This window comes from Peromyscus californicus, unplaced genomic scaffold, assembly GCF_007827085.1.
Source record: "Peromyscus californicus insignis strain IS unplaced genomic scaffold, ASM782708v3 Scaffold_10__1_contigs__length_136768540, whole genome shotgun sequence".
In the NCBI taxonomy this organism is placed as follows: domain Eukaryota; kingdom Metazoa; phylum Chordata; class Mammalia; order Rodentia; family Cricetidae; genus Peromyscus; species Peromyscus californicus.
Genome location: NW_026294391.1, coordinates 84,567,012 through 84,593,448, shown reverse-complemented (window position 1 = coordinate 84,593,448; position 26,437 = coordinate 84,567,012). Strand labels below are relative to the sequence as shown.

The following is a 26,437-nucleotide window of genomic DNA, read 5'->3' as shown; positions in this document are numbered from 1 at the left end:
CTGCCATACAATCAGATTCTCAGCACAGGTAAGCCTAACTTAAAGGAAAGCCTTTCCCTATACTTGGGGTTAACCAGTAGAATTTTCTGTACATTTTGTAGTGTTTATAAACACGGGAAGTATTAAGCATGATTTTGGAATAGAAGTGTATACTAAACATGTTAAGATATTTCTTTTTTAGACTCGTCTTAATCTGACAAGAAAAGTGTGTGTGTGTGTGTGTGTGTGTGTGTGTGTGTGTGTGTGTGTGTGTGTGTTGGGGTTGGTAGCAGAAAACAAAAATGAGATTATATAAAAATTTGAGACTAATTAGACATGTATGCAGGCAAAACACCCATACACATAAAATATAATTTTTAATTTTTAGAAAAAGTGGCACCTTTAGAAGGTAATTAAATTAGGAGAAGAATGCCACTAGCAGGGCTTGAAGACACATGCATACAGAAAGTGCACACACACACACACACACACACACACACACACACACACACACACACACAGAGTTTATTTTGTACACTAATCTATAAAACCATTTTTTAAAGGCCTGAGGGAGTTCATTATCTTCTGTTCTTCTACTGTGTGGACACAGCATTCATCCTTTAACCCTCATTCACCATTTCTACCAGTGTCTTAATCTAGAAATCTCAGCCTTTAGAATAAGAAAAAAATTCTTGCTTCCTTTCTTTTGAGGCAGGGTATCACAGTTCTAGGATTTCAATCATGAGTCACCACACTCAGTTTATAAATTTGTTTTGTAAATTATTTAGCAGCATAAATACATACACCATTTTCTGCATTTTCATTTGTGTATCTTAATATGTCTATTTGACATCCTTTTCAATGTTGTTGAACAACTTTAGATATTTCTATCACTTATCACCTTTGATTCATTGGTTGATAAAATTAAGCATTTCTGTTCTATCCAGTAAGATTCACCTTTGATTTTTTTCTTAGTTGTGAGCTATAGTATTAATGGCTGAGACATCTCTCCAGCACTATTTTTTATGTGTATGAGTGTTTTTCTTGCATGTATGTCTGTGCACCAAATATATGCCTGACTCCCACAGAGGCCAAAGGAGAAGGTTAGTCCTAGTAGTTATAGACTGTTATGAGCCACCATGTGGGTCCTGGGACCTGAACCTTGGTTCTTTGCAAAAGCCGCAGGTATTGTGTAGAAGAGAGAAACATTAACTAAAGAGAAATAGAATGGGTTCTGGAAGAAATGCACTATTATCTAAGTTTCAAGGAGTGTGTGAACTTCATTAGGCACTTGCCTAATATGGGAGGACCTGGTTTTCACAGGAGTCTGTAAGACTGAGTATTGTTGATTCCTTTAGTAAAAGAGAGAAGGACAGTGAAGGATAATATCAAGGAAATGAGAACATCAGTAATATAAAACCATGTCTCTACACTTCATCCAACCAAACAAGGGAAGCTAGTGATGAGTGACAGCAATATGGAAATAGGCTGGGGGGATGGACACTAGAGGAGAATGATCAGTGGGACAGATGCCACAGCTCTGAAAAGACATGACAAGAAAGTAAGCAATGAAAGACTGGAAGGGAGAGCAAACACAAAGGAAACACTGTCCAAGTCTGCTGGGTTTGTCTAGTAACAAGGAAATAGATGAGTTTGTCCACTATTACCAGGGAATGACTGCAGCTTCAACTAGCAACATGGATGTAACTTACAAGCAAAATGTTAAATAAATGAACTAAGTCCTAAAATACTATCCAAAGAAAGTTCCAAATTTTAGTGAGTTTCGTAATCAAACCTAAAGAATACTATTTATTCACAATGTGAACATGGTTGTATTATATAATTATTTACTTCTGCCAGGTAATTTTAAAATTGCAGGCAAACTTTAATACGATCAAAAAGACTCAGAAGTTTTAAAATACAGAATTTTTTAAAATTGTATGTCCTCTTTGTTTTTTAAACAACCCAATGAGTCCAATTTGTACTGCTCATATATTCCTGGTTGTGGGGCCATCTGCCGGAGCATTGTGGACCTACCAGGGGCCACACAGCCTTAAAGATAACTGACCCTTCTTACCCCAGAAGCCTTCAACTTGTCAATAGCTGCTCAGCTAGGGTTGGGGCTCTTAAAGCCCCCTCCCCAATGCTGGAATGTAGTCTTGTACAGATCCTGTGAGGGCTCTGAATTCCTGTATGCAATGGCCCTGTCTTATGCAGAAGGCAGTTTTACTTGTCCTCTCCAACCTCTGGCTCTTACAATCTTCCCACGACCTCCTCTGCAATGGTTTCTGAGCCTTGCCAGGACGGGATGTGATATAAGTGTCCCATTTGTGGCTGAGCGCTCCAGACACTTATTTCTGTACTTTTTGACTAGTTGTCAGTTTCTACATTAATATCCAAGCACTCACTGCACAAAGAAACTTCTATCATGTCTGAGAGCTGCACTAATCTGTGGGTATAGTGATAGGAATTTAGAGGGCAGTTCGCTATTATGTCCACTTAGCAAAAGAGTAGTAGGTTCACCCCTGGGGCCTATGAACTCCCCAGCCATGGGTTCTTGGGCAGATTTACAATACTGGCATTTGTTTCCTTTTAAAAGAGATTTTTTGATGCATGGACCCTTACAGAGTTGATGAACAGCTGGTAGGATTACCTAACAGAATACAAGCAGTAATTAACTTGAAAGAGTCTAATAAATACCAAGGATGAAACTGTTTCTTTTAAATTTCATTTTTGAGGTCTGGGGAGATGGCTCTGCTGTTTAGAGCACTAACTACTCTTGCAGAGGACTTGGGTTTGGTTCCCAGCACCCACATGGCGGCTCACAACAGTCTTTTTAGTTCCAGGGGATCTGATGCCTCTTCTGATCTCCTTGAGCTCCTGAATGAACTGTGGTGCACTTGCATATACAAAGACGCACACACAACACACACACATAACATTAAATATTTTTTAAATGAAAAAATAAGTCTCATTGCTGGAAAACAGCTTGGAGCCTTTCAAATTTAATTTAGGTATCATAAGCATTATTTAAAGCCAAAAATAAATTTTGTGTTAAAAAATGAAAAATTTGCTGGGCGGCGGTGGCACATGCCTTTAATCCCAGCACTTGGGAGGCAGAGCCAGGTGGGTCTCTGTGAGTTCGAGGCCAGCCTGGTCTACAGAGTGAGATCCAGGAGCACCAAAACTACATGGAGAAACCCTGACTCGAACAACCAAAAAAAAAAAAAAAAAAGAAAAGAAAAGAAAAAGAAATAGTTTAAATTTAGTTACTTATAAAACTGTTCTAGCTTTTAAACAATTTCTTTATACTGATTTCTGTATGTGATCATTTTGGAAAATCTTTAAAATGTAATACTTGGGAGCAACTAACTAAAACATTATAGCTGGAGAATTCTAAAATATACATAATGCTTCACTCAGGGCCAGGCAATTAGACTATTCCACTAAATACATAATCACATTCACTTTTCAAACTAAAAGTCTTATCTTGATTAGTAATATCAGGTTTTAAAGGTATGTATTCATGATTATAACAAAATCATACTATTTAGGCATATATCTCTGTGACAATTAGTATGTTTTAAAGGCAAGGAAATAAAGTATTGGAGTTCTGAGAGTTTGGGGTAAAAGTGATGATAATGAAATTATCAGTAATATTTCAGTTCTTCCACTGAGTACCAGATTTACCATAATTTAGATGGATAAGCTGTTGTTTAAGGGGCCAATGAAGACTGTAGTACCAGATTCTCCTTATTTCAATCCTAAGACTTCTCAAACAGGAGAAAAATGTCTTTTAGAGATATTTTGGAGGTGGGATCAAGAAATATGCTGATATATTTTTTTAAAAAATTGGGTGTTAGATTAGCGCTTCAGTCCCCACTGTATAAGGACATTTGTTTTTCCATCCCGCGCTTTTTGCCCTTCGCCCTTGGCCATCTTTTCTTCCTCTCAGGAGGGAGGTCCGTGATGCAGAGCCAAGGGGGAAGGGGGAGGCGTCCTGCGGGTGCATGGCTCTCTTATTGGTGGACACCGGGAGCCAGAACGAGGCCCGAGTTGGAAAAGAGGAAGCGAGGGACGGGGGCGGAGCTAGGGGGAAGGCGGGGCTAAAAAAGCCTAACGGAATCCAGAAGCCAGTGCAATTGTGCGCGCCAGGCTGCGACGGCGGCGGCGGCGGTGGCGTCGCCGAAAGCTGTAGCTCAGCTGGCGAAGTCTTCCCCTCGGGAAGCTCCCTAATCTGTCGCCTCCGCCGCCGCCTACGCGGCGGCAGCGGCGGCGGCCTTGCTGGTGCCTCCCTCCTCTGCCACCTCCACCCCTGCCTGCTCACTTGCCGGTGCGTGGAGAAGGCGGCGGCAGCTTTGGCGGCTCCACTATGGCGGCGGCGGGGAGGGGGGACAGTAGTTTTAAAGTAGACACCTGCCCTTGCCTCAGAGAAGGTGAGTTCCCGTCCCGGGACGCGAAGGCGGCCTGTTCGCCTTCGCCGCCAAGTCTCCAGCCGGCCCGAAACCCGGGCTGGGCGCGGTTCGACACCGCCCCACCCCCCACCTGCTGTGGCGCAGTAAAGGCCAAGCTCGCCCCGCCCCGTCCCGCCCCGCTCCGCTGGGCTTGGTCCCGTCCCACCCCACCCTACCCCACCCCACCCCACCCTCCCTTATTAAGCCCTCGAGTGCCAGAGGGACTGAAGCTGTGAAGGGCGTCCCTAACCTCTCCTTCCCCAAAGGCCCCCAGGCAAAGGAATGGCAGATACTCTTAAGGCAGGAGTTTGAAGGGAAAAAAAAAATAAACATAATTTTTGTCTTAGCCAGACGCTTTAGTGTGAAGTAGGACGCAGAGGTGCGATTTGCGACGAGGCAGAGCAGAAGTGCTGTGGATCTCCAGGGCAGGGAAAGGAAAGGGAGAGCAAAGAGGGACTATCATAAATGTCACAGGAACCCCCACCCACCCACCCTGAAGAAATTCTAGGTATTGCAGTGTAGAAAGTCAGTGTAGAAACTTAGCAGTGAGATATTTACAGAGATGGAGTTAGCAATTTGGGTAGGGTATCATGTGTACTTGAGCATTCAAGTAGAATTTGTTGGATGATAGGGTCATAGGGTCCTCTGGGGCAGTGAGGTCTGTACTGAAGAGAAACAGTGTTTGGCAGAAGCACAGATTTCAGAAATCATTTGGAGAATTTTCTTTGGTATTTGAGGTTATGACCTAGTAAAACAGGGTTTAAGGGCCCATCTTTAACATTTCTTTGGTTTCCAGTAAGTGCTGTTGTACCTGCCAACACTTACTATGCCAAACATGGAAAGCTGTCTCTTGACTGTTTGAATATAAGCGATCTTCACACAGAGTATTATAGATCTGTAAACAGCCTACTATTGGACTGTGAAATTTGCCATTGCAGTGTGTTTTAAAGCAGTTTTGGAAATGTTCTTAAATGGTTAAGACTGATTCTGCTGCAGAAGCTCTCAGATTTAATAAGTACTGTAAAATATTTGCTGGATTACCTTATCTTGCTCATGTACATCCAAAGTGAAAGATTATGAATGTAAAAATAGAGGAAGTAATTTAAGTTCGTTTTTCTTGGATAAAGGACACTCATTAAAATTAACCTCATAAAATAATTTCTTCACATTTATAAATTATATACCCTTGTGTGCAATTCCATAGTATTTCACACCTTCCACTTTGGTGGAATGGCAAAGCAATAAAAAAAAATCCCCCATAATATTTGTAATAGGCACATTATGTAAGTACCACCTATTAAATACTGGGAATCCACTGTGATATCATGCTTTATTAACAATTCTTACTGAAGACAGTCTTTGCAAGACTAATGTCTTCAAGCAGCCATGAATTATACCATTGTTTGGGAACTCCTGGGCTGTTAAATTGTCAAGGGACTTGGTGATTGTTTTTTCCCCTTTTGTCTGTTTTGTTTGGAGACATGGTCTCATGTACTTCACACTGGCCTCAAACTCACTGTGTAGCAGGGAACCAGCTGATCCTCCAGTTTCCATCTCCTGAATGCTGGGATTGCAGGTTTGTGGCACCATGCCTGGCTTTAACTTGGATAGCAAACTTCGTCTATAACCAGCAAATAGGTGAGCGTTGGTTTTGTAGGCATTAAACAGTTTGGCTCTGGTGACCTGTTCATAGTAAGGTTTCAAAACAGTGTTTCATAGAAAAATGGCTTTTTGCCTCACTGTTTAACTGCTTTGGTTGCAGTGTCTTTGAATATATGCAAATAACAACAGCATTATGAGAGAATTTCAGGGGCCTGCATGATGGCACAGTAGGAAAAGGAGCCTTCTTCCAGGCTTCAGGACCTGAGTTCATTTCCAGGAACCCCGATGATGAAAAGAGAGAACCGACTCCTACAAGTTGTCCTCTGACCTACACACACACACACACACACACACACACACACACACACACACACACACACACACACATTGTGGCACACACATACTCACACAAAATAAATGTGAGAAAAGATAATTTAATAAAAGAGGAAGAGTATTTGAAGTCTGGCACAGTAAATACAGACTATGATGCTCACGAATCCACTGGACTTTGTGATCCTGAATTAGTTCCAGATTTCCTTGATTTGAGCTTTCATTTCTGAAATAAGGGACTTGGACAAGACAAACTCTGAGATTAATTTTTGATCTGAAAATATGAAAGATGATTTTGGAGTTTGCATTGATAATTCTTTTGGTGGAATTTCTGTAGCTGTATACGAAAACAATAATTCATAAATCATAAACTTTGACTATAATTACCACTTGGCACTCCCTGAGTAGCAAACTCTGTGTTGAAATACTGTTGAGAAAGTTTACTAGGATATGAAAAAAACATGTACTTTTTATCTAAAAATTATCTGTCATTTCATTTTAGTTAAGTATCCTTCATTAACTCTGAAGTCCAAACTAAAAACCCCTTATGTTTTCACTTAAAATGGTAGATATTTAATACATTGTAGTATTCAAACACTATTAGGCCTCAGAATCTTGTTTAGATATTTATAAAACACTATTTTTCTAGTTATAGTGTACAAAAGACAAGGAAATATTGCTTAGTTGTGGGCCAATGTCCTTTTTTTCTAAATCCTAGTTAAGATATAAGTCTGAAATATGTCAGAATATTGTCAAGATCCCAATTATTACAAGATCACTCCTGATAAGATCATTACAAGTGGTTTGAAAAAGTATTTGCTGGCCCATTTACAATTGTAGCCACCATTCACAAGGCCTTTTTTCTACCTTAGTAGTGGGCAAATGGCAGTAGACATAAAAATTGTCATACAGGGAATGTTAAAATTTTTCAAAAAATTCTATTGTGGTATTGAACAACAAACTTAAAACAAGCAAAAGAAATGCCAAGAAAATAATATGCAAAAAGACATACACACAGAGAATACCTGGATAAGGGGAGTCAGGAGGCTTTTTAGGACACTTCATATTTCATTAAGTGAAATTTTTCAAAAATATTTATGACAAAATGAATTCTGATCCAGTAATGATGCTACATGTATTTGTAGGTTTTTTTACCCCTCCTTGCATATTTTCCCTTTAAAAACAAAACAAAACAAGGTTCTGAGTTTGTATTTTAGATTAGAACCATTGTGGATTTCAATTTAGTTGTTAAATAGTTCCCATAGCAATTACCTTCTCATAGCAATTACAAAGGCTTTCCTTTGTCTCCCTAATGTTCAGTAATGCTTTGAGTCATATGTCACTAAGTCCTCCATCAGAAAACCTAGTTAATCTTTCCTTCATTTACTAAGTAATAATTGAGTGACAATGCATGTGTGTGTGTGTGTGTGTGTGTGTGTGTGTGTGTGTGTGTGTGTGTGTGTGTGTGTGTAAGTAAGTAAACCATACTGGCTAGTGCTGAGAACCTACAGATGAATTAGAAACATCTGTAATGGGCCTGGGCAGATGACTCGGTGGTTTTAAGAATACTTACTGTTCTTCCAGAGGACCCAAGTTCCGTTCCCAGCATCCATGTGTCAGGAGGCTCACAACTGCCTGGAACTCCAATTCCAGGGGATCTGATGCCTGCTAATACATGCCCATGGCATACATTTATACACATACACACAAATATAAATAATAAAAGTAAATCCCTAAAGAAACAGCTATAAAAACAACTCAGTAATGGTCTGTGGACATAGCTCATTAGGTAAGTGTTTGCCTTAAAAGCATAAGGCTCTGAGTTCTGTCCCTTAGAACCCATGTAAAAATATGCATGGTAGTGCACACTTGCGATCCCAGCATTGGAGAGGCAAATGCAAGAGGACCTCTGAGGCTCACTAGCCAGCCAGTCTAGCCTAGTTGATGACCAAGCCAGGGAAAGATCATGTCTCAAAGGACATGGATGGCAATTTTGAGGAAGACACCACTTGCACATGTACTAGTGTGCACACAGATGTGTAATAAAAAAGAAAAGAAGAAACTATGCTCAGTAGTGCTTGATAGGAAAATTCTAACACAAATCAAACAGTGGGAAAAGTGTAGTTTTAAATATAACTAATCAGATTCCTGGACTGTCAGTACTGTTCAGATATTATAAGTCTGATTCTGTGATACCTTATGTACTATAGGCACACCAAAGCATATTGTGGGTCTGATGTTGGTGCTCAACAAAAATGATTAGCAAACAGGATTAAATTTCCATTTTCTACATTTGGCAGATTGGAGATGTCTAGACTGAGATAAATGGCCATTTGTTGGTGTCTGTCTCCCTGAATTATATCAGTATGTAAAAATAATCACTAGTCATTAGTCGAACAAGGAAGTCTCCTACTATATATTACATATATGCTAGGATAGAACTTTATTTACTCTCCGTCTGAAACAATCTTGCACATTCATTCACATGTATTAAACTGTTGGCATGAGTAGCATATATTTAGTAGCTATCTGATATAAAGCAACTGTCATGGGATCAAGGAAATTAAGATTACACAGAGCCTTAGCATTATTTCTGGCTTTATAAGCATGACTCCTGAGCTCCCTAGCCACAAAGGCTTATTATTCCAAAGGTCAAATACTCATTGTGCATAAAGACAGCACAAATATTAATCATAAACATAGTATTCCCAATTGTTTTAATTCTGGTTCATTTTGTTATTGTTGAGATACCATGGAAAACCCTGCATTGACTGTGATGACCTATGTAAAATTGCAAGAACTTGTCAAACTCATAAGCCAGAAGCTATTTTAATCACCTTAAAACTAAGGATGCAAAATAGCACTATAGCTATGAGCATTTGTCATGCTGACAGGTACATTCTTTATAAAGTTAATATTTCTGAGTACTCTTTAAATAGAGTGTAGCCTTTAGAAAGAGTATTAAAAATATTGTGGCAAGTTTAACAGTCATCCTCATTCTCTTCTATCTCAGGACTATGCTCTGCTGATTTTTTTCCTATGATAATGATGGTACTAAAGGAATACAAAAGTCAACTCTTGCCCAGAAAATCCTATTTAATGAAGAATGTTTAAGGAAGACTATCTCTAAAGGTCTATTCACAGAAAATATAACACGTATGTTCTTTGCAAAGCAAAATTAGTATTTCACAGATTTCTCTGTGAATAATGAGATTTGTGTATATAGTGCTGCAGTTCACTCTTGGATTTTCTCTATTCTGTCACTATAAAAGTGGAATATATAAGTTCTTTACAATGCTGTGTTTCTTTCCATCAAGATCATTTAGATTATGAAACTCACAATTCAGAATTAAATACAAAAGTCACAATTCAGGAAAGCATTAAAATTTATATTAAGTAATTGTATAAACATCTGGGTTTCCTAAGGATAAAATTTGATATTTTGTGGAACAAAATCAAATTATCATTTAAGAAATGTGAGAATGATTTTGTGATATTTAACCAGTTATATCTAGAATCACCTAATTTGAGTAAGTTTAAATTTATCAGACTAACCGAAGAACATTTCATTACAGTAAACAGACAAAATTCTCATTCCCAGAACTGGAGAAATATGATAACCTTCCATTTCCTTTCTTCAGAAATACTCTGTGGTTTATAATTCCATAAGTGAAATTGGACCAAAACCATTATTCTTTTCTGACTTCTGCTGTGTTAACTTTTTGTTACAAAAAATTTTTCACCCTAAATTTCCTGATTTGTAGTGTGGGGAGAAAGTCTCAAATATAGTCATTTAGATTTCATTAGTTGCATTATTTTTTGATTCAGGAGTTAATGTTATTTTACTGTAACATGACAGTTTAGCTGTTTGCAAAAGGCATGATCCAACAAAAAAGTAAGTTTCTGTAGAGTGGATTAATTTTATATCATCAAAGCATACATTCTGATGTAAACTGAATGAATAATCAATAAAGGAAATTCTACTAATTCCTAAGTCTAGAATGTTACCAATATTAATATTCATAACTATAAGTTACCTAATAACATCCCTCTGCTATTACTATTGTCTTTCCCTAGACTGTTGCAATTATTTTTTAACCAAATCTACGTAAACTTAGAATCACAAATTTAAAATTTTAGCTCTCCCAAATCTTTTATTTCTTCTATGGTCCCTAGCTTTTTCTTTTATGAAGTAAAGTCATAGATTGGATTGGTTCTACACTGTAGGTGGTTTTACCCCACAAAGAACATTTGGCAATGTTTCCAGACACATTAGGTTTTCATACTAGGGAATGCTACTGCCAGCTTACTGGTCAGAAGCCAGGGATGCTGCCAAATACTTGCAGTGCATAGGACAGCCTTGAGCAATGAGTTCTGTGGCCCAAAGTGACTGTCGTGTCAAGGTTAAAAAAGACTAGGTGATCTCTTAAAGAACACTGAACTAAACTAGGGTGATTATCGACTAGTAAATCAAATTTGCAAAGCTTCTAGATAAGTAAATAATCATACTTTTATTGAGTATAGAACATTCGTTGAACTTTTTGGGGAAAAACATCTTTTATGTTTGTCTGATCCTGGGAATTAGAAATTATGCATTATATTTCTGTATTATTGGGGGAAATAGTTTACAACAGTTAAATGATTTACTCAAGGTTATAAGTCTTTTTACTAATACAACATTTTTATTTTTTTCCTGTTACCTAGCACTACAGATCAAAGGCCCTAACCTCATTCCAAATTATTGTTAAAGTTATATTTTCTCAAATTATATAAACCTTCCATGTAGGAAGGAAATAAAATAGAAAAACACCTTTTTGAGGTGAAGTCCCACTGTGTTTCTCTGACTGGCCTAGAACTCTCTGTGTAGACCAGGATAGCCTCAAACTCACGAAGATCTGCCTACATCTGCCTCCTACATGCTGTATTAAAGGTGTGCACCAACAGACTCCACTAAAACATTTTTTATTAATAGGAAACTAGGGTTGATTCATTCTCCTACTGAAGACTGAAGCCACATTTCATCATTAATACATTACATTGAATGGATGAACTCTCTTATCCGATAAAATTTGTCATAAAACTACTCTTTCATTTCAGATAATCTTCCTAAGTGTTATGCAAGTGATGATCACTGGCATCATGATACCAAAACAAAAGTTAATGAAATAAATTTAAGTACAAAATAAACTTTAGCAATAGAAATCTGAAAGGTTAGCCTTTGTCCAACAACTAGTTAACAGCAGAATGAACCTGGCAGTGCTGTTTCTCTCTCGGTCTGGTGCTTTTTACAACTCATTTCTTTTGAAATTAAGGATTTTCACAAGTTCATATTTACCCATCTACCAAAAATGTTAATAAGGAAGAGGGGGAAGCATGGGAAAAGTGTAAGGAGAAAAAAGGAAAGAAAGGAAGATAAACATCCCTCAGGTTTCTCCAGCTATGCCTCACTTCTTAAATCCCAATTCTTTGACAAACACCTCTCAGTTTAGGGGCCCAAGTATTCTCTGGAAGCGAGTTCATTAAAAGGAAGGTTTTTGCCGGGTGGTGGTGGCACACGCCTTTAATCCCAGCACTCGGGAGGCAGAGGCAGGCAGATCTCTGTGAGTTCGAGGCCAGCCTGGGCTACCAAGTGAGTTCCAGGAAAAGGCGCAAAGCTACACAGAGAAACCCTGTCTCGAAAAACCAAAAAAAAAAAAGGAAGGTTTTCCTACTAGGGAGTGCTAGTCACTTGGGTCACATCAGGAAAGCTGACTCTCCCTCTCCCAGAAGCCAAAACAGCTTCTCCTCTGAGCTTCCAGCCTAAAGAAGAACTCTGGCATTCAATGTTTCAACCAATTTACGAAGCAGCTTTCAGGGAATGCTTGGGCAGAAGGAGATTTGAATCCTGGCTCTAATCAATAGGAAATGTGTGACTCTGAGAAGATCACTAATCCTGCAAGCTTCACATTTCACTTTTGAGCAGATAGAATTCCGGTCATGATGAATGTGGGGGACGTGCAGCTTGAGGGGAAATTGGACAGCATAGACTGGGCCTTAAGAACAATAAATTTGTTCTCAGAAGAAATCCAACTTCCACAATCCCCCTGACAACAAGTTTAAGACTTAAAAAATCTTTATTTTTTTTTTAAATTTGGGGGAAAGTTGTGTGTTGACGTATACCACAGCATGCATGTGGTAGTCAGAGGATAACTAGTAGAAGTAAGTTCTGACCTTCCATCGTGTGGGTTCTGAGAATCCAACTCAGGTCTTCAGGCCTGGCAGCAAGCAGCATTACCCTCTGTGCCATCTCATTAGCCAAAAGGGATCTTAAAAGGTTGAAATGATTAGTTGAACGCAGCAAGACAAAATGTAAATAGAAGTAATATAAATAGATATTGGGTCTGCTTTGGGGAGCAGTTTAATCAACTCCAGGTGGAATACAATCATGTATTTGTTAGAAATCAGCCAAGTGTGAGTCAGCAATATTGTGTAAAGTTGTCTTGGGCTATGTTAGCAGAAGATATGTATTCAAAATAACAGTTTATGTATACTTAACACTGCCAAACCATATATTTAAAATGGTTGCAATGCTAAATGTTATGTTTTTCAGAAATAAAAAGATGGAGCAGAGTGCAGTTATCACACATGTAATAATAGCGCTTAGGAGACTGAGGATATAAATTGAAGGCCAGCCTGAATTACATAATAAGACACCATCTCAAAACAAAAACAACAACAAAGGGATGGCCCCTTTTTAATGGTCATTATGACATTGTTAAGGGGATTGTGGTTAAAAGAATTGCAGTTAATTCACAAAAGAAGTGAAGAGAAAGGGAAAGAAGAAAAACATAATTCTAAATGTCGAATGAATATTATACTGGAAGGAAGGGGATTTATACTTACTGTGTGTTAGGAAAACAAAGTGGATCCAGTGGAAGCTCTAAGTAGTATTCAAAGAATTGGTACTATACCAGCACCATTGGTATTGCCAGGGAACTTTTGAGCATTTTTTAGCTTGAGCCCCACCCCGGAACTATTGAATCATCAATTCTAGGTGTGGGTTTTGGTGCTATTTCTTAATATCCCTCTAGTTCCTGAGTACTAGGATTATAGATGTTTATCCCCATACCCGATTTATGCAATGCTTGGGATTGAACCCAGGATATGATACACTCTGCCAGATAAGTCCCATCCCCAACCCTGAAACGCTGAATAAAAATAATTATACATAATAATGAGTTCCAAAAATTTGAGATTCAATAATATTTAAATTGATTAGGACAACTTGCTACTTAGATAAAATTAAAGTAAATCCTAAGTATACTTTTGTTTGACTTTTTTATTGATATTGGTATTATTGAGTTAGAATACAAAATAATCTATGACATTTTAATACAAACATATTGTGATTTATTCAAGCTTACCTCCTCTTACCCTCCGTTGACTTAGTTCCTTTTTTCTCTTTGTCCCTTTCTTTCTGACAAATATATATTTAATATTTGCAGTTCTTTCCCAAGTTAGTCTCTTTTACTCTTCCCTTATTTCCCTTTTAGACCCCTTCCTCACTTGACATGTTCAGCCTTTGACTTTCATGTCATATATCTATACAAATAAAATTAAGTATATCATATGTTAACTAAAAATTATGGAATAAAAGTATTTCAAGTAAGACAAGTGTATAAATAATGATGGAAAACTTAGATTGGAACCAAATAATGATAGGATTCATTAGGGCATTTGAATTTAATTGTACATTAAATGGAGGGGAAATTAATGATTTAACATGGGTCTTTAATAAATAATTTGATATGTGACATAATCTAGATTCTGCATAGGAGAAAAATATCTTATTTGTCAGAGTCTAGATAATTTTCTTAGCATATCCCATTCATTTTCCTGTAGTTGACATAATTTCACTCTTATGTATGAATGAAACCCTTGTGTATAAATATTTTCATTATCCATTTATTTGTTGATGGGCATCACGAGTACTTCCATACCTTGACTATTGTGACTAGTGCTCTAATTAACAGGAATGTGCAGATTTCTCTGGGGATTATAACAAAGGGTTGGTATATTAAGTATGCTTCAAGAGTGAATCACCACTCATCTTCTATAATTTCTCATTTCATGTATTTCAGTTTTTTATACTCTAAACTTGGAACTTCAACACTTTCATGCTATAATAACAAAGAATTTGCCACTGACGATAATTGTAGATGGTAAGGTTGAATCTCCACCTCTTATTAGGAACAGCATTACCTAAGCTTAAATGCAATAGATCTAAATGTCCACCATATTGATAGCAAAAGCTAAGCTCAGCCTTTAATGCCCTTTGGTTTTGAGAGATGGGCCTTTTCTTTATGTATCTATGGCCACTTTTCTGGTTTAAGCTTCAAGCCTACAACTGACTGTTAGTTGATATACCCATGTTGAGTGACTCATTTCTCTCTAATGTAAATTCAAATGCCTAAAGTAGCCTGTCATTATTTGATTCCATTCTGAGCCTTCCATTATTATTTATTCTCTTGCCTTCCTTTAAATACTTTGATTCTGTTATTTTTATTAATTTTTAAACTGTGTATTAATATTTTTAGTTAATGCACAAAATAAGGTGTTTATTTCCTTTTGGCATTTTCTTGTATATATCATTATACGTTGTTCTAATTTGTCGCCCTTCCCCATTGCCCTCCTCTGTGCCTGTGCTTCCCATGGTTGGTTCTCTGCCACCCTTCAAAGTAATCCCCATTTTGCTTCCTTGTCTCTCTTTTTCCCTCACCCCTTAAGATCTCTTCCTTCCCTTTCACAATCCCCTGTCTAGCTTGATGATCTGCATATATACATGTATGCATATGCACATACATATAAACACAGGTTTATATGCATACATATAATTTTAAATCTGGGTTCCACATATTCCAGAAAACATACATTATTTGTCTTTTAGAATCTTGCTTATTTCACTTAGCATGATTTCCAGTCCATCCATTTTCCTGCAAATGTCGTGATTTCATTTTTATTTATGGCTTAGTGAGATTCCATTGTTTACATATATTTTAAAGCTTAGACAACACCTTATTATGTATAATTTTCATCCCAATTCCCTCAGAAAGAATGTGCTGTACTCTCTTACATCTTTTATCACCTGAAACATTTTGGTCTGGGGATTATAGTTTTTCCATACACATCTTATCTTTCTTATTCAATTTTACTCTCCTTGGAGTTAGGGATTGGTCATTTCCAACATGTATAACAGTTGTGTATATATAATGGAAAGAGTCAAAGTAAAACAAAGGTTTATGTACCCACTCCACCAAAGAAAACATGGCACTTTATTTCAATTTCACTTGTTCCCACTTTCCTAACTCAGAATGTACAAAGTGCTATTTACTGTATACATTTGTGTTAAGGTCTAAGGGTTTACCATGAAAAGATCCGCAATTATCTTCATTTTTGTCTACTTCCTTCCAGAATATGTAACATAATAGTATCAGTAAAGCTAAATCATGTTGGAATATATGGAGGGCGTGAACTAAAGTATTGTTATGTGGAATTCAAAGGAAAAAGTAGATAGGAAAGGATATTACAAGTCAGAATTGTTAGGAATCAGTGATTAAGTGAAGAGAATGGCTGAGATTTTGAACCCAGGTATATTGTGCCATTTGATAAACAAAAATAGACCAAACTTTATTTGAGAAAATAAGTTGAAGACAGTAAGTCTTAACAGTACGATTCGGAAGGGGAAAAAATACAGTAAAGTAACCATAGATTTATTAAGGAAAAAGAACTCCCAAGAGTGGGAGGGGCTCCCAGATGAGGAGACAGTTTCCTCTTCAAGAAATTTTCCATCAGTAGTAATATTATTTTGCCATCAAGGGATTACCTGTCCAGAACTTTCTGACAAGCCACATGATGTGATCCTTTACAGGCTCACTGCTAGTGTCCTTGTGCACTTTCTTGCTTAGGTCAGCAAATGGGCTTGCCCATGTTCTCAGGATTAACCCTGAAATCTGAATCCGGTGTGGTAGACTTACTTAACAGTCATTTAGAGATGGGCCTAGAGTCTGAGTCTACAAGGATGGTCCTGGATCTTGTACCTGTGCTGAGCATTCTGAAATCTGGGAACTTCAGTTCCTGGGGACTGACTAGGTGTATAAGGGCTTAGTATAGCTCATGGAGCTCCAGGAGCCAGCCTGGGAACTCATTACACAAGAGTAATGCTGGAACCTGGGTATGTGGGAAGGTGTCCAGCTCTAAGATCTAGTGGGACAGACCTGAACACTAGTCTTCTAGAGCATGGGACTGCAGGTTCTAGCATGGAGGGTGATGCTGCAGGTATTAACCTAAAGGAATAATGTTCTAGTTGGCACTGTGGCAAGCTAAAGGTTCTGTCTGCAAGTATAAGCCTGGAGCTTGTGTCCACAATAACTTGCTTAAGAGGTTGGGGTCTATGTGAGCTGGCCTGATGGAGCAGGACTTACAGGAATCAGCCTGATTGTCAGGCTAGCCTGAAACTCAAGGCTGTTGAGGTCAGTCTGGTGTTTGAGGTCAGTCTGATGCTAAGAGGAGGTTGGCCAGACATTACAGCAGCCTGGAAACTGAAACTATTGCACTGCCCTGGAGCCTGAGACGGCAGGATCCAGAGAGTTCCCAGAGCTGGCTTAGAAGCTCAATCTGGAGCCACCTGCCTGATTAGTCTGGAGCTTTTGGGTGCCTGCTAGGTGCTAAGTTTTAACAACATGTGCCCACTATTAGGGTTCAAAGTAAAACATGATTTTCATTACCTGCTTCTTCCTCACACACAAAGTATCTTTCTTCATTCTGTCCCACCTAGGATTAGAGAAGGAATGATCTAGGTAAATGAAAGTTTCCATCTTATGCTATTCAATAGATTTTATTTCTGAAATACACCCAGGTAATATAATCTACAGCCTGATTTCCTTAACTTCTGCAAAGGTATTTTGTGAATGGATAATTATTTGAATTGAGGTCCTACCGTTTTGCTGGTATCTATCCTAACCATATATAGAAATCCCGACATGGTTTTTACAAGACAAGAATTATAGTAAATAAAATGTTAAGACGACTTCTCTTGTCTGCCCCACTTTCCAGAGATAAATACATTTAAATTTAGTTTAAATCATTCTGTAACTTTCTATGTGTATATGTATGTATATTTCATGCTATCATTGTTAGAAATGGAGTATATTGTATTTTAGTAAAACTTTTATTTATTCAGTATATCATCCATGAAAGTGTGTGTAATACAGAGTTACTCATTTAAATAGCCAAATAATAAGCAAAAGTATGATTATTTTGATTAATAACCTATAGATAAACTAATAAACATTGGCAGCAGAATACACTGAAGCTGTGTAGGACATTAGATATAGGTGTGGACCCAAAGTGTAGATATAAAACTATTTTATATGTGCTATTTATTACAGACGCAGGCACTACAGCATAAACTTCTTGATTATAGTACTTGAACATTACTTTATATATTTGGAGGAAGACTTATGTGAGATCTGTGTATACAAATAAGTGCCCTGGTATTTTTTGTGGTGTTGGGAGAGATTTGCCTATCATATATAGTTGTGATTTTTAAATAACACTGGAGCCATATCTCAAAGTATATGACAGTCTTACGTACCTTAGGGATTGTCTTACATTTCTTAGGATTGTCTTCTGTAAAACAAAATATCAAGGCTATTTTTTTAATTCAGCCTTTCATTACTGATTCCTTAAATTGTTCTATAAAGTTCATGAAGTTACCTATATCCATTTAACTATTCCTTTACAATGTTATTGCCTGGACTTACCATTCTAAATTGGTAACTATTGCCATATTATATATTAAATATGTATGTGTGTGTATGTGTGTATATACATGCACACACATATTGCACATTAAATAACATATTAGAGGAAAAGGCTGCTACTACATACTCCCAAACATTAAAATTTAATTAATTCAAATTTCATTGATCTGATAGATTTTTTTCTTTACTTTATTGATAGATGCCACCTGTGATGGACAAGAAAGACCTGCATATTTTACAGATGATTTTTGTCAAGCATGTGGAGTGGTACTGCAGCTTGAATCAGAAAGGATTTCACATTATGAGGTTGGTTAAATGCAGTGGGAATAAGGATGAGAAATCATATTTTAAGTGTAGCAATTCAACTTCATATAAGTCATCTTACTTGATTAATTTAAGAACCTGAAACATGGTAACATTTCTATTTCACAGACAAGAATATTGGCTCAGAAAAAGATAGTCACATAAAAATTTAAGTTTAGGGAATCTAGATTAAACTCAGTGGTTTTGACTGCAAAGTTTCTCTTCTTTCCTTCACAACATTCTGCCTCCCTTTGTATTCTCTATTATTGTAGTGAATATAATGTAGGTATTAGCAAGTTTGAGCGATACTGTAGAACTCCTAGAGTCTCCCTTTATAATAAATGTAGACTACAGATTTGACTTGTCAGCATCCTGCCATTGAAGTTGGAGAGACTCATCCGTTGACAGTTAACAGGTGCTAGGAGGCAGGAGATCATGAGGCCTCATCACTCCCTGTGCATCTATTGGCAATTGATGGTTGTTGGGAAAGGGAGACATTTTCTGCAGTGATGTAGTCACTGATAAGGTGCTCATAGTCCTGTAAATATCTTTTACTAATCTTCATGTAGGCAATCCTAATGAAGATCATTGTGGTACACATAAAAAGACATGAAAGTAGAAGAGGTAGTGAGTTGGGAAGAGGGTATAAGCAGGCCCTGGAGAAGAAAAGATAATAGGTAATATAATGAAAATATATACATGCATGAAAATACCATAATGAAGCCCATTATAATGTTTAACTAACATGATAATACAAACATAAAAATACTGATTTGTAAGTTGTAGAATCATTTTATTTTCATTTTAACTGAGCTTTAGAGATTTGAAAGGAGTGAAATTCTTTCTAGTTATTGAAGTCATGGGTTGAGGATGTAGCTCAAAAGTATGTCACTTGCCTAGCCTGTTCAAGGCCCTGGCCTCAAAAAAAAGTTAATGAGAATTAAATCTTTTTTTTTTTTTTTTTTTTTTTGGTTTTTTGAGACAGGGTTTCTCTGTGTAGTTTTGTGCCTTTCCTGGAACTCGCTTTGGAGACCAGGCTGGCCTCCACCTGGCTCTGCCTCCCAAGTGCTGGAACTAAAGGCGTGCGCCACCACTGCCCGGCGAATTAAATCTTTTTATCAAGATTTTTAGTTGTAGGTCATACATTATTGGAGACTTGAAATTCAATTCTGTATCCTAATCAGAATTTTTTTAATTTTTTATTTTTATTTGCAATACAATTCAGTTCTACATATCAGCCGCGGATTCCCTTGTTCTCCCCACTCCGGCCTCCCTCACCTTCCCCCCAGCCCACCCCCCATTCCCACCTCCTCCAGGGCAAAGCCTCCCCTGCGGACTGAGATCAACCTGGTAGACTCAGTCCAGGTAGGTCCAGTCCCCTCCTCCCAGGCTGAGCCAAGCCATCCTGCATAGGCCCCAGGTTTCAAACAGCCAACTCATGCAATGAGCACAGGACCCGGTCCCACTGCCTGAGTGCCTCCCAAACAGATCAAGCCAATCAACTGTCTCACCCATTTAAAGGGCCTGATTGGTTTCACTGGTGAAATGTATATCAACATACATGGATGTTTATATATGTGCCATTCTGTAAATTGCATTAAACACACGTCTGTTATGTGCAATAGATAAATAATTTCAGCAGATTGCTGTTATGTACTTGTGCAAGGGAGGGTGGGAGGGAGGGCAGGAGGAGGGAGGACAGGGGAATCCTTGGCTGATATGTAAAATTAAATTAAATTATAAAATAAAAATACATATATATATGTAAAATAAAAATAAAATAGACTATGAACATGAGAGTGGGAAGAGACATGGGAGGGTATGGATGGAAGAAATGGAAAGGGGTGAGTGTTATAATTCTATTTTAGTTAAAATGAATAAAACTAATAAATACATTGAAAAAAAAGTTAATGAAAAGACTACTAAAACTGATGTCTCCTGACCTCACATTCAGAGAGGTGTACATTTTGGGAGTCTATTGTTAAATAAACAAAGTCATATCTTTTTTTCAGAGTGAAATACATGCTCAGAATGTTAAGTTCTATTTTCAAGTGCATGGGGAACAAAACAAAGTGCCTGGTAGAAAAATGAGCATGCATGTTGAGAATTCTCAGGTGAGTTGTCTATGTTGAATGTTATAATTCTGAACTGTAAGTTTTTTAATCTTTCCAAAATAAAAAGAATTGATTGTGCTTTTTACAGGTGTACAGAATTGGAGAAGTCAACAGAAACGAATTTAGTGGTTTCTGCAACATGAGTTTTGACTCCTCAGCTGTTGCTCAATCTCACTATGTGGGAAAGAGCCATCCACAAAATCAGAAGCAATTACTGGAAGAACATGACAGAGTATCTCCATCAGGATGTCGACCAAAGATGGGTAAGATTCTGTTCATCTCTTTGTCTCCAATACATAATATATATTTTCCCCACACTGTAGTATCTCTTTTGGGGAGCAAACTTTTACTACAGTTCAAACAACTTGATTGCTCTTCTGCTTAGTAAATCACTTTTTGTGTCCTTGTCTATGGAGATAACTGTTACCTAAATTTTAAGAAATATTATGGCCACTATTTAGGTTACTAAATCCACATAAAGCAAGTGACTGCTATAAGCTATAAATAGCAAAAAGCAGCTAGAGAAATCAAAAATCTTGGATTTTTTTACTATATTTCCCCCCTTGCCATAATTTTTGGTGTACGACTTTCTCAAACTTCATCTCACTTATCTATTCAGATCAATGTCTTCACTATAGTATAGTTATATACTGTACTGCATATTCTATATAGTATGCTTATGACCAAAGCTGTAAAAAACAAACTAAATTGCTGAGTCTCCTACAACCCTGATGATCCATTATTTTATTTCTATAAATATGAATTACCAGAGAATAATTACAGTATGCTAAATCCCAAAGGTACAGAGCGTTATAGAACATTGCCTCTTCCTTCTAGTAATAGTCAAATGAACAAATGAAAGACCTTCTACTGAATTACCTGAACTGGCAGAGTGCATTTTGGAAAACAGCTCACATTTTGAAAAATTCACATGCTTCCACAAAAATGATGATTGATCAGCTGGAATAAATAATTTGTGGATTCTTAGGAGCTTTAACACTATGTCACTAAGGCATTCATTCCTAAAAAACAATTCATCAGCATTCATGTCCAGTACATCATATAGGTATTGTCCAGAGCAAAGTCATTACCTCAGCATATTATTAGAATTTATTATTTCTAATAAGCTAAACTATAATAATTTTTATATTTATTCTAGTCTCTCAAATTGTCATATACTTGTTTCCCTATCCGTTGATTTAAAGAGGGACAGAGTCATTGTGCCTTACAAGAGAAACTATTTTGTAAATATCTTACCTACAGTTCCCAAATTCATTTTTTTGCTTCAAGGAGGAGAGTAATTGAAAGACACATACAATAAAACATATAGTTTCAAGTTATTAACTGCTGAGAGTTCATTCTGGTGTAAACATCACAAATCAAGACAGACTAGATACGTTGTTCAAGAAAAATATCAACCTAGAAGTTCATGCCATCTAATTTACCCTTTGAATTGCAAAAGAATAATCTTGAAATGGCTCCCATGCTTCTATTATTTCCTTAAATGAAAATGGTCGAACAATACTGGATGTAAAATATTCCTTCCTTCCCATGCCTTTAGTGTACAAACTAGGTAACAGACTGATATTCACATTTGTCTCACAGAAGAGCCTTCACAACTTAATTTCCTTTATCCAGAAGCCCTGTGCTGAAAATGTAGAATGATAGTACATTTTTAGAGAATTTCTTTAGTACTTTACAATGGGTGCAGTTCTACTGTCTGATCACACGTTGCTAATTTGTCATTACAATTATTTCTGCAGATAAACCCAATACTACTTCAGCAGCACCAACCTTCCTAAAGTCTGTTATTGTGAAGCCTCCTCCAGGTAGGAATAAAGACAAAACTCTTCCTTTTTCCTCTAGCACTTTGGATCTGGGTAATCCAAGCAGACAGTGGAAGTTCTTTCCTGCTTCTTTTAATAATCTGCTAATGCTCCACAACATTGTATTAGGAGCAAAAAGAAATGAAGCTAGGAGAACATTTCTAGCTAAATAGCAGAGAAATGTCTCCCAGCAAATCCAATACAAATGACAATCAGGAAAAGTATTCTATACTCTTTCACAGGAAGTTTGTAGTTTATAAAACATACCAGTTTACTAATAAACCACTTTCTTTTTATTGATTCAAGAACTGGTAGCATTCAAGCAATCAAGGCCATATATTTTGATTTGTTTTTCTAGGACATGAGAGCCAGAAAGTCTTTTATGTCTCTTAATGTTAAAATCATATGTGTGTGAGAGAGAGAGAGTGTGTGTGTGTGTTTGTGTGTGTGTGTGTGTGTGTGTGTGTGTGTGTGTGTGTGTGTGTGTGTGTGTGTATTTCCATGTTATTTTAAGGAATTATTTCAAATTAGTATGATACAACAATATTCATTTGGAGTGCTAAATTAGTCATTCTCGGTAGTGTAAATAGCAATAAACCATTTTCCCTAAAGAGGAAATTATGTGGACTAGTTAACAATACCTCATTGCAGAAGACTACGGGTATATATTTTGTGCACACATTTTGCTAACAAAGGAAATGAAACATCATGGTCCATAGATTTCTATGATTTTGACTGATAGAAGTAGAAAGGTTCAAAAATGACCAGATGGTTTAGAGCTAAGAAAGGGTAGCAAATTTTCAGGTACAACATAGAGACTGGCCTTGACTGGAGAAATATATCTGTTCTTCTATTTTTTCATCCCCACCACATACAAGCACCTTCTCACTACTAGTGTATCTTATTGCCCTTTCATTATTCTCTCTTACACCTTCGTTTCTTCAACTCATTGTATTTCACTTGTTCTTATCAGATAGACTTTATGTTCCATGTGAAAATATTCATTACTCTTGTCTTCGTAAAATTCTGTTCTTTCCTTGCACAACTCCTCGTGGTCTGGTTCTTCTTTGTTTCTGTTTATTTGCTTTCTATATCAGTTCTTCGTCAGTTCATTGCCTAGATTTAGGTGCTCCCAGGTTTCCATTATTGCCCTGACTCTACAAGCACAATTCTTTGTATTCCCTTGATTTTACCTGTCATCTGTATTCTCATAACCTGTCCATCAAACTTTAGACTACACATCAAAATGGGAGCTATTACTGCACTTGGACACCTCAAAGCCATTTTAAATCAATACTCTTCCAAGTAAAAACCTAAAGTTAACTGTCAACGCCCCAATACCACACCATTATAAGTTTCTAAAATGAAATGCCAAGTTGTGCTTGTTTTATCTCATGAATTATTACTGTCTTCTTAACTCCATCCCTTCTCTTCCTGCACTGCTATAGGTCTTTACATATTCCTAGAGCTTTGTTAGTCAGACTGTGAGGTATGGACCGGCATTATTGGTATCATTTGAGAGCTTATTCAGCCCTGCTTATAGAGCTGCTTAGTCATAATTTACTTAACAAGACCTATCAATGATTTGTGCTTAAGAAACTTGAAGACACAGAGCCATAGCCTTCTAAATACTTTCCTTCCCACTGGTTTTGTCTCCATGAATGCACTCTCAATTCAATTACTGGAATGTTTCATTCAAAACACAATTATTTCCATGTCCTGTCTAACTTGAATTTCTTCACTGTTTTTCCAACTTCTAAGGGTGAAATCTAAACACCACAGCTCTCTCTTTTTCTTTTCCTCTTCATGCTTGTCCTCCACTACTGACCTACTGTTATCTATGCACGTCAGTACCTGCTTCCAAAAACAATTACCTTACTTCTTTTATTTGTACTCTTTCTCATACCTTGTTGCCTGAGATATTTCTGTAACCTGCTTCTGACTGATTCATACTTATTCTTAAACATTCTGATGTTACCTGGACACCCTTTTACTTCCCTTAAGGCTACCTCTCCTTCTGTGTGTCTACTTGTCTCTCTACATGTTTTTTCTCCCATTTCAGTTTAAGGTCTTTAAGGGAGGAAATGCCATATAATTCATCTCTATTTCTAGTACTAGACATAAAAACAAGCATAGAAATATCCCTACCTCAGTCCCTACTAGAGATTAGTTTAATATATGAATTGGTGAACTATTAATGAATCTTTATCTCAAGTGCTCTCCCTTTGTTTGTACTATTTCAGTTTCCTACACAGTGTGGTTCAAAGTGCTAAAACATTTTGTAGGGACATGTAGTTTTACCTGGTATTTTAAAGAATATTGATTTAAGTAAGCATAAAAGTAGAAGTAGCAATGTATTTTAAAAATAGATTTCTGAAGAAATGATGAATTGCCAGTTGTTGGGTATTTTTCCTACTGGTGAGCTGAGAGTGTCTGAAATGTGTGGCTTCTGTGTAAATTTGAACTGAATCTAAATGAGAAGTATTTGGACTGTTGTTGCTGCTGTGGGAGATAGCATTTTAGCACTCTGAAATGTCAAGCCTATTAGAATGAGGGAAGAAGAATATCTTAGTTTGCTTTCTGTGATAAAGCACCATGACCAAAAGCACTTTGGAAAAAAAGGGTTTATTTTAGCCTAGCATTTGTAGTCAACCATTGGAGGGAATTCAAGTCAGGAACCTGGAGGCAACAACTGAAGCAGAAACTGTAGAGGAATATTGATTACTGGCTTGCCACCATGGCTTGCTCAGTCTGCTTTCTTATACAAATAGCACTACTTGCCAAGGGGTGGCACTGTCCACAATGGGCTGGGCCTTCCACATCAATCATAAATCAAGAAAGTTCCCCACACACTTGCCCGCAGTCCAATCTGGTCAGTTTTCTCAGTTGAGGTTCCCTTATCCCAGATGATCCTAGTGCTTGTGTCAAGTTGACAAAAATCTTACCAGCAAAAAGAAATTGGGTGATGTTCTTACCTGATCATGAAATAGCATCAGTAAAACTTAGTCTCCTTACTGAAAGCATTTTCCACTAATCTCTGAAGCTAGTGCTCAAAGAATAGATATACCCTGTCATACCTCCTGTCTCCTGAGCATAAACAGTTGAGCATTATGAAAACAGCTCGTTCAGCTGGACATGGTGGTACATGTCTACAATGTGACTACTCAGGAGGGAGAGGAAGGAGGATTACTGTACACTATATGTTTGAAACCAGCTTGGGCTACATAGTGAGTTCCAGGACAGCAAAGGCTACATAGTAAAACCCTTTCTCAAACAACAACAACAAAAAGAAAACCAGCAGCAACAACAAAAACATATCTAGAGAAATTAAATTAGCTAATGAGAATTTCAGAGGACACTGACAACAGAATTCCATGTTACAAGTGAGCCAGTTTTAAGAAAAATTATGGAGATGTAGAGATAGCTCAGAAGCTAAGAGCCCTGGCTTCTCTTGCAGAGGATCTGAGTTCAAGTCCCAGCATCTACATTGCATTTCATGACTATCTTTAACTCCATTCTCAGAGGATCTAACACCCTCTTTTGTCCCCCATGGGCACTGCATAAACACGGTACACAGACGTGAAGGCAAAACACCCCTCTATACATAACATTTTGAAAAATGCAACTTGCTGTGGGATGGTCTGTATGTCAAATGTGTTGCTGATTGGTCAATAAATAAATCACTGATTGGTCAGTGGCCAGGCAGGAAGTATAGGTGGGACAAGGAGGAGAAAAAACTGGGAAGTGGAAGGCTGAGTCAGAGAGACACTGCCAGCCGCCATGATGACAAGCTGCATGTAAAGATGCCGGTAAGCCATGAGCCATGTGGCAAGGTATAGATTAATGGAAATGGATTAATTTAAGCTGTAAGAACAGTTAGCAAGAAGCCTGCCACAGCCATACAGTTTGTAACCAATATAAGTCTCTGTGTTTACTTGATCGGTTTGAGCGGCTTGGGACTGGCAGGTGAGAGAGATTTGTCCTGACTGTGGGCCAGGCAGGAAAACTCTAGCTACAAATGGCGCCCA

General features: G+C 37.5%; 1 protein-coding gene across 5 annotated transcripts in view; it reads left to right on the top strand.

Moving 5' to 3' along the window:
* Positions 1-26,437, top strand: part of Zmat1 (zinc finger matrin-type 1) — a 59,998-nt gene that overhangs the window by 21,368 nt on the left and 12,193 nt on the right. For 3 of the 5 annotated variants that reach the window (XM_052735896.1, XM_052735892.1, XM_052735906.1), the window contains 4 exons: positions 18,366-18,472; positions 20,482-20,583; positions 20,672-20,846; positions 22,347-22,412. In XM_052735896.1, coding sequence (XP_052591856.1) covers positions 18,366-18,472; positions 20,482-20,583; positions 20,672-20,846; positions 22,347-22,412 — 450 coding nt within the window. Of the gene's footprint in view, positions 1-3,326; positions 4,416-18,365; positions 18,473-20,481; positions 20,584-20,671; positions 20,847-22,346; positions 22,413-26,437 lie in introns of those variants that run through there. The other 2 variants (XM_052735899.1, XM_052735910.1) reach the window with 2 other exon arrangements.